The sequence below is a fragment of the Helianthus annuus genome, chromosome 15 (genome assembly GCF_002127325.2).
Source record: "Helianthus annuus cultivar XRQ/B chromosome 15, HanXRQr2.0-SUNRISE, whole genome shotgun sequence".
Classification (NCBI taxonomy): Eukaryota; Viridiplantae; Streptophyta; class Magnoliopsida; order Asterales; family Asteraceae; genus Helianthus; species Helianthus annuus.
The window spans coordinates 121,605,690-121,615,479 of record NC_035447.2 but is presented as its reverse complement, the minus strand read 5'-3'; the positions used below and the strand labels follow the sequence as shown (position 1 = coordinate 121,615,479).

At 38.4% G+C, this 9,790-nt stretch overlaps 1 protein-coding gene across 1 annotated transcript; it reads left to right on the top strand.

The window, feature by feature from the left end:
* The first annotated feature begins 7,693 nt into the window (after positions 1-7,693).
* LOC110914138 (UDP-glycosyltransferase 83A1) lies at positions 7,694-8,533 on the top strand. The gene has a single exon (XM_022158951.2). It carries the CDS (start codon positions 7,694-7,696, stop codon positions 8,531-8,533), a length of 840 nt encoding a protein of 279 aa, XP_022014643.1.
* The last annotated feature ends 1,257 nt before the right edge of the window (positions 8,534-9,790 follow it).

Genomic DNA, 9,790 nt, shown 5'->3' with positions numbered 1-9,790 from the left:
TATCAAAAACAACAACAACATCAGCCGTCAACATCAGTAGGTGCCGTCACCATCACCGGAAACTCCATCTCCGGCCAGTAACACTAGTAGTTACCACGTGATACTGCCACAGCCCGATTGTTTTTGTTTCCGGTCAAAATCCGTCCTCAAAGCCGCTGCAAGAACTTCCTCAGAGCCGCCGGAATACTCATCATTGCTACAACCTTGTGATAATCGGAAACCCTAAAATCCACAACAAATACGCCGCCAGTCGCCGCCGCGTTCATCTGTGTTAGCAAACCCTCAAATCCGCCACTACTGCTTATCTGTGCTTCAAATCCGCCGCTGTTGCTTGGAGATTTACAATGGTGGTGACCAGATCTGTAATGGGGCTATAGAAAAAGGAGGAGTGCTCAAGAAACCCTAAAACTTCTTGCATAAAAGGCCTTTAATGTTGGAATTTGGCAACATAGCAAGAGAAAGAATGTTGGAATTTGGGGCTGCAAGGATTGCGGCAAAGTCAAAATGGCGAAGGGCAAATGGCGAAGGGTTCCTTTTTGAATAAAAGGAAATATTTAAAAAAAAACAAGGAAGGTTTCCACTCAAAAAAAATGAAATCACAAAAATGATAGCTCAAAAAAATCAAAGCTCAAAAAAATCAAAGCTCAAAAAAAATTCAAAGCTCAAGAAAAAAATCATAGCTCAAAAAAAAGATCGAACCCAAAAACCAAACCAAAACAAAATCAAAACCAATGCCAAGACCCAAATGGCCAAGTTGATTTTTTTCAACTTGAGGGGAAACCAAAACCCAAAATAGGCTGCCATGTCGAAAGGCGGTAGCCTCAATCAAACTAAAAGTTGCCATGTCGAAAGGCGGTAGCTCAAATCAAACCAAAAGTTACCGTGTCTAAAGGCGGTAACTCAATAACTCAAACTACCATGTCAAGGAGACGGTAGCCAAACCAAAAACCAAACACAATCAAAACCCAAAATCAAAACCAATCCAAGTTGAATCGTGGCAATCCCACAATTCAACTTGAGGGGGAGTGTTAGAAAAGGAAAAAATAATTTAGAGAAAATTATTGATTCCTCAAGATCATCTCCATAGTTAAGTATTTCCTTTTATTTGTTCTTGTAAAGCCTATAAAGAAAAAGGCTCGTTTTTCCCTGTTTTGTATGGAAGAAATATATCAATAAAATTCAATTCCTTTTGATTATTCTTTCTCATCTCTGATTATCATTTACAACAAGCAACACGGTGTTTCACCAGCAACGATCTCAAGGTCACGTTTGTGAACACAGAGTTCATTCACAAAGGCTTATGAGTGCCTGTTTAGAAATAGATTGTTCGACTGATTTGATGCAGTTGGCTTCGATCCCTGATGGGATGGAACCTTGTGGTGACAGAAATGATCACGGGAAGTTGGCAAAAACAATGTTCCAACTTATGCCCAACAAACTAGAAGAGCTGATAAATGATATTAACAAAAACAATGGCGAGAAAATTACGTGCATCATTGCTGATTGTTATATGGGATGGGTACTAAGAGTTGCGCGGAAAATGAGTATTAGACTAGCAGTCTTTTATCCCAGCTCGGCTGCAGTTTTGGCTGTGTCCATGAGCCTTCAGAAGAAGCTGATGGATGATCAAGTTATAAACAGCAGATTAGGTGAGATAGTGTTAAAAATACTGTTTATACAGTTTAAATGCTCATTTCCTTTTCTCCTTATTTATTTCCTTTTCTCTAATTATTTCCATGTTTTTATTTGTGAGGTGTGATCTACTGTCTTTTGGGCTCATAGCCGTTATGTCGAGTTGTTGCTGACTTGGGTTCCGCTGTTGCTGTCTTTGGGCTCCCGTATCTCTCGGTGGCCCCTTATAAAAGGAAGGAGGTTGGTGTGATGGACAAAATGAGCTCATTACTTCATTCGCTCTCATCATATATCATTCAGTATTGATTACCTTTCCTCACACGTTCATTCATGAGACTAGGGTTTGCTTTCATCTTATACAGATCATCCTACTAGAGATCTTTACTTGTGTTTCAATCTGTGTTGACTGTTTTGTCTATTGCTTGTATCTGGTTGCTGAGATTTATAATAAAAACTGTGTTTGTGGTTTCAACCCTTGAGTTCTGACATGGTATCAGAGCTCCAAGGTTAAACCGGTGCTCTGGTGTTCTTCCGCTGCTCTGATTCTGGTCTCGCCGCTGTTCGTGAAACCCTAAGTTTTAGGGTTTGTGGTTCTCTTCTGTTTCCGAAGCCTTTTTTGACTTCCTGGAGACGGATCTGCTCTTGAACGTTGAAACCCTAATTTTTGAGGGTTTTTGTATTTCTCTTGAAGAAGACTCTCGTTGGTCCCTTTTTAGGGCAAACCAACAGATCATGTTCTTGGTTTTCTGATCAGAAACTTGTAACCCTAAGTGAAGGTTACAAGTCTGATTTGCCAGAGATTTTTGCACCCGCTGTGAGTTCGTTCCATCTCTCTTTTTAATATTACTCTGCATCATTTTGTCTGTTTGAGTCTAGGCATCTTGATACCGGGTTTTAGGCAAGACCGGTTTGATTTTGGGACACATAGAGGGTTCACTCTGTTGCATTTATTTGGTTAAGTTGTGTCGTGGCTCCCTGGATTACGTCTGCGGAGGCACCTTGAGTGACGACCCTCTGATCGGACCTCTGTCCAGGCTTCGCCGGTCTTTTGTGCTATTGCTGGTTATGTTTTCTATTGCCTGTTTTCTGCCTGCTTTTGTTCCTGTGTTACTGTTTATCTGCCTAATATGCCTGATAAATCTGAATCATCTGTTACTTTGGTTAGTAAGCTTGATGCTAGTGATCCTCTATATCTACATGCTAGTGATTCCAGCGGTCTTACTGTTGTGAACATAAAATTAAAAGGAACTGAAAATTACGTGGTTTGGTCAAATGCTATGAAACTTGCTCTAATGGCTAAAAACAAACTAGGTTTTATTGATGGTACCTGTGTTAAATCTAAAACTTATGATGTTCTAGCTAGTCAATGGGACAGATGCAATTCAATTGTGTTAACATGGATTTTGAACTCTATTTCTGAGGAATTATATGTTGGACAAGTTTATTCTAGACTTGCATCTGAAGTTTGGGATGATTTAAAAGACACTTATGATAAAGTTGATGGTTCTGTTGTGTTTGGTTTGTTTCAAAAAATCAACTCTGTGAGTCAAAATGGTGCTAGTGTCTCTGAGTATTATCATAAGATTAACACAATGTGGAAACAATTTGATGCCATGTTACAACTGCCCTCTTGTACTTGCAATGCTTCCACTAAATTTAATGAATTCAATCAGTTAATTAAACTCATGCAATTCTTGATGGGCCTTGATGACATTTATCAACCTGTTAGGACTAATCTTTTAACCAGGGATCCTCTACCAACTATCAAAACTGCCTTCTCTATCATTTCTAGAGAAGAATCTCATAGAGGATCAAATACTGTGTCCAAAGTTCCTAATGTTGGTTTTGCTGCTAAAACAAGTAACTTCAATGAAACTAAAAAAAGGGTTAACAAGGGCCCTAATCCTAATCTTAAATGTACTCATTGCAACAAAGTTGGGCATACTATTGATAAATTTTATGAGCTTCATGGCTACCCTACCAATTATAGACAAAAACCAAATCAAAATGGTCAATGGTCTAGGTCTAATAACTCTACTAGTAGCAACAATGGTCCATCTGTGAATAACTCTGTGGGTGACAAAAATGCTAGTTCTTTGAACACTCTGTCTGCTGATCAGTTTTCTAAGTTGCTAGGTATGCTGAATGAAAATAAAACTGAAGAGTCCAATGTAGGAGGTAAATGCTTTAACTCCTTCTCTGCTCTAGGAGATTACAAGAATTTTTTCTGTTTTAACTCTGTGGGGCCTTCAACACAGAATCTAAACTGGATCATGGTGCAAACCAACATATGGTCATGACCAGTGAAAACATGTTTAACTTGGTTGATGTGTCTGAATATAATATTACCATCAAACATCCAAATGGGACAAATGCTAAAGTCACTAAAATTGGATCCTTTAAGCTATCAGATTCTGTGATTTTAAAAGATGTTTTTGTTTTGCCAGAATACTATGTGAATCTTATTTCTGTTTATAAGTTAGCTAAGGACAACAAGCTTAGGGTCATTTTTGATGAAAGTACTTGTTACATTCAGGATTCCTGCACAAAGAAAACCCTGGTGACTGGTAGACAAACTGAGGGTCTGTATTTTTATGGTAACCCTCTAGGCACTTATTTTTCTTGCTTAAGTAAAACTGAATTTAAAGCTCTGCACTCAAGGCTGGGTCACCCAGCTGAACAAGTGTTGAAAGTCTTACAAATTAAAACTGAGTCAAATGACACCAAGCCTTGTGACATATGTCACAAAGCCAAACAACATAGAGTCCCTTTTCCTCTAAGTGAACATAGGTCATCTAAAGTAGGGGATCTAGTTCACAATTGTGGGGTACAATTTTTTCCTCACAATTGTTGATGATTTTACCAGGTCTGTTTGGGTCTACTTACTAAAATCTAAATCAAAGGTATTTGAAAACATACAAAGCATCTACAATCTGGTCAAAACTCAATTTGAACTCAATATCAAGGTTTTTCGTAGTGATAACGGATCTGAATTCATTAATTCTCAAATGTCATCATTTGTCAAAAATAAAGGGATCATTCATCAAACCTCATGCACATATACTCCACAACAAAATGGTGTTGTGGAGAGAAAACATAGACACTTGCTAAATGTTGCAAGAGCTTTATTATTTCAGTCTAAAGTCCCTCTTAAATATTGGTCTGAATGTGTGCTTACTGCTTCCTACTTAATTAACAGGCTTCCTTCTTTTGTGTTGCATGGTTGTTCTCCTTATGAAATGTTGTTTGGTTTTAAACCTTCTCTTGATCACTTGAAAGTTTTTGGTTGTCTTTGCTATTTTACCATTTTAGACAATTCTGATAAACTTGAGGAACGAGCTGAAAAATGTGTTTTTATGGAATATTCCAACCTTAAAAAGGGATATAAGGTTTGGAGTCTAGAACAAAGAAAATTCATTTTCGCTAGGGATGTCAGTTTTCATGAAACTGTCTTCCCTTTTAAAAATAACACCCATGAACAAATAAGTACAAACCTTTTAAACCAACTTAACTTCTTTGACAATCTTTAAACCTCAAGTGATACAAATCCGAATGATGAAGAAAAGGATGTTATTGACTCAACCACTGTGACTCAGCAACACAGTGATGTAGTTGAATCAACTGTTCATAGTGATACTCAGCAATCATCAGGAACTGTTGATGTGTCTGAGAGGAATGAGTCCATGGGTGTTGCAACTAAACCTGTGAGGGCTGACTCCAGTGGCATTAGTGATGAGTCAAACCTTCCTGAGGGTACTCAAAACATTAGAAGGTCAACTAGGTCCGCCTCTGTTCCAAAAATATTCGATGATTATGTTGTTGGGAATGCTAGATATGGTTATGATAAAGTTGTCAATTATTCAAACTTACCTAGTGAAAACATTTGCCTTGCTGCTAATATTAATAAAATAATTGAACCATGCACTTATAAAGATGCTCTAGGTGATAGAAGGTGGATTGATGCTATGAATGATGAATTATCTGCCTTGTATAAAAATAATACATGGGATATTGTTGATCTTCCTAGTGGAAAAAAACCTATCGGGTGTAAATGGGTATTTAAAGTCAAATATAAGTCAACAGGGGAAACAGATAGGTCCAAAGCTAGGCTTGTAGCCAAAGGCTTTAGCCAACGAGAAGGGATTGACTTTGAGGAAACATTCTCCCCTGTTGTTAAAATGGTAACTGTCAGATGTATTATTAGCCTATCTGTCCAAAATGATTGGCCTTTGTACCAACTTGACATTAATAATGCCTTTCTATATGGTAACCTTAGGGAGGAAGTTTATATGAATTTACCTGATGGGTTGAATGTTGAAAAAGGAACAAAGTATGTAAGTTGAACACGTCTTTATATGGTCTAAAGCAAGCTCCACGAATGTGGAATGAAAAACTTGTTCAAGTATTGGTCAAAATTGGCTTTTCACAATCTAAGTGTGATCATTCCATGTTCATTAAATCGGTAAATTCTGTGTTTATTGTCCTACTTGTTTATGTGGATGATATTGTTATAACTGGGAACTGTGAAGACGAGATAAATAAAATTAAGAAATTTTTGAAAACTGAGTTTTTAATCAAAGATCTTGGCCTACTTAAATATTTTCTTGGCATTGAGGTAATTAAAGCTAACGATGGTATTTGTCTCTCTCAAAGGAAGTACTGTATGGACCTATTAAATGAATATGAGATGAGTGGAAGTAAGCCCAATAGCTGTCCCATAGACCAAAATCATGTCTTGACAAATCTAACTCTCAATAAGTCAAAACTTATTGAAGTCACACATAATATCAAAAACTGATAGGAAAATTAATTTACCTATCACATACAAGACCGGACATTGCCTATTCGGTTCATTGTTTGTCTTAGTTTATGCATAAGCCAACTGAGGCTCATACCCAAATTGCCTTCAAGGTTCTGCGCTACTTAAAAGGAGCCCCTGGTACTGGCATTCTATTTCGAAAAAGTAGCACCTTTCATTTGACAGCTTTTGCAGATTCAGACTGGGCAAAATGTGTTGAAAGCCGCAGATCTGTCACCGGCTTTTATATATTCCTTGGCAGCTCATTGATTTCCTGGAAAAGCAAAAAGCAAAACGTTGTTTTGAGATATCCTGCTGAAGCAGAATATCGGTCCATGTGTAGTGCCACATGTGAAGTTTTATGGCTGTTAAACATCTTACGGGAACTGAAAGTGGATGTGGATATTCCTGTTGTGCTAAAATGTGATAACTCAGCTGCCTTATCCATTGCTGCCAATCCTGTCTTTCACGACAGAACAAAACACTTCGAGGTTGACCTCTTCTTTTTGCGTGAAAAAATTGCTTCAGGATTAATTAAAACCGTTGGTGTCAAGTCTGAACATAAACTGGCAGATATTTTTACTAAAGGACTGCTGCCAAAAGCTCATGCAGACATGTGTAAGTCTTTAGGTCTGTCTAATCCTTTTCACATTTAAACTGAGGGGTGTTAAGAATACTGTTTATACAGTTTAAATGCTCATTTCCTTTTCTCCTTATTTATTTCCTTTTCTCTAATTATTTCCATGTTTTTATTTGTGAGGTGTGATCTGCTGTCTTTTGGGCTCATAGCCGTTATGTCGAGCTGTTGCTGACTTGGGCTCCGCTGTTGCTATCTTTGGGCTCCCGTATCTCTCGGTGGCCTCTTAGGGCTTGGCCCCTTATAAAAGGAAGGAGGTTGGTGTGATGGACAAAATGAGCTCATTACTTCATTCGCTCTCATCATATATCATTCAGTCTTGATTACCTTTCCTCACACGTTCATTCGTGAGACTAGGGTTTGCTTTCATCTTATACAGATCATCCTACTGGAGATCTTTACTTGTGATTCAATCTGTGTTGACTGGTTTGTCTATTACTTGTATCTGGTTGCTGAGATTTATAATAAAAACTGTGTTTGTGGTCTCAACCCTTGAGTTCTGACAGATAGCTTTTTAAGTTTTTATCAACTTACATAACAAAATATTTATCCGTAAGTAATCAAAGTTTTTTCCAGGAGAAATTTTGAAGCATCCAATGATTCAGCTGTCAACCTCTATGCCACTCATGGACCCTGCAAATTTTGTATGGGCATATATGGGCGACCCAGCCACGAACCAAATGTTCTTTGATTACCTGTTTCTTAAAGGTAAGGATGCAGCAGAAGTAGCATACCACATAATTTGCAATTCATCCATGGAGCTGGAGCCTGGGGCGTTCACTCTATTTCCAAAGATGTTGCCAATAGGTCCAATTTTGGCCACCAACAAATCCACAAGGCAAGTAGGCCACATATGGAAAGAAGACTCTACTTGCTTCACATGGCTCCATCAACAGCCAGTCTGCTCGGTCATTTATGTTGCATTTGGGAGCATCACAATTTTCGACCAGCTGCAATTTGAAGAGCTGGCGTTAGGCCTCGAGGATACCAAAATGCCATTCTTGTGGGTTGTTCGACCTGGCCCAAGTGGTAATATGGACTATGTCTACCCGACCGGCTACTTGGACAGAATAGGCAGTCGTGGGAATTTACTAAGCTGGGCACCTCAGCAGGAGGTCCTAAACCATCCGTCAGTGGCTTGCTTCATGAGTCATTGTGGTTGGAACTCTTCAATGGAGGGCGTTAGCAATGGCGTTCCTTTTGTGTGCTGGCCATACTTTGCTGATCAATTTTTTAACAAAACATACATATGTGATATCTGGAAAACTGGTGTGGGTTTGAACAAAGATGAAACATGTATTGTTACACGAGGAGAAATCAAGAGTAAAGTAGAGCAACTGGTCAACAACGACATACACGAAGCAAATGCCTTGAATTTGAAAGAAAAATTAACGGAGTGCTTGCGAGAAGGAAATTCCTCAAACAATAACCTCAACAAGTTCATTGATTGGCTAAAGGAAGGATGAACATGTTTGAATGAATAAAACCTGCAAATGATCAAGCACAATCTTTAAGATTCCATTGTACTTTTGCAAAAGCATTTCGACTTTTTGTAGGATACCGTTCACAAAAAAAAATAAAATAACATTTTTATTAATAAACATTCTGATTACAATGTATAAAGAAGAACAGAGCTAAACTGAAAGAAATTACAATACAAGAAATTTAAATTAAACTAAGAACAGGTTACAAGGAAAAATAAGGAATAAAACGAAAACCAAAGGTGACTGAGGCACGTGAAGATCACACTTCCCTTAAAACAGATTTCGGGCCACCCAGGTGAACTCGTCTGTTTCCCAGGGTACAACAGCCTAAGCAGATTGTACTGCCGGGATTAGCCTAGCACCTGAAAAAATACCTGAAACAAGAGTTCGTAGGGATTCGAAGTTAGGAAATTCTCTGTGTGTGCTATGAACCATACGAATTTATGTAATACTGTATCTCTAGACAAAGCACCCAAGCTGTATATATTGTTGTTAAGAATTCCAACTGAAAATTCATATTGAATACATAATTCAATATAATTAAAGCCATATTGAATACAGAATTCAATAAAAATTTAGTCTCAAATTTAATGAGAACTTTATTCAATTTAATCAGTAGGAATCTATACTGTCACCAGACCACCTGCTCAAGCCACACGAACCCAGACGCATCTAAAAAATAGTAAAGTCGGCTCCAAGTGGCTCACGGCGATGCGAGCGTGCGAAGTGCAAAGTGTGCCATTAAAGCGCCACATTGCGCCCATCGCCCTCGTCCCGGTCCCGTGCCCGGGCCCGGGCGCGTGCGCGTGTCGGGTGCTTCGCACCCTCCTGGCAACCACTGGGTGTGAGTTGTCACACAAGAATACATTCGTGTAGAGAATTCTAATTATAAATCTACAAAAGATTTATTTCTCCACCTATGTGGGATAAGCTCAATTTCCCACATGTTTATGGTTCCTACACACAAACTTAATACACAAGATCTCCCATTCATCTTGTCTTAATTATTAAATAATCATTATATTAACTGATAATATAATATTATTTATAAAATTTCCAACAATCCCCCACATGAATGGAGATCGTCTCGTACACTCAAGTGTCATGATAAGATTTCAGCGGTTAAGTAATGCAGGATAGTTAGGTTTCCCTTTGAACCCTCCTTTGTGACATATACTTAGTCTCCTAGCGGTTAGTAGACGTGGTGTCCTTGAACCAACCCTTTTTTACGTAGACGTT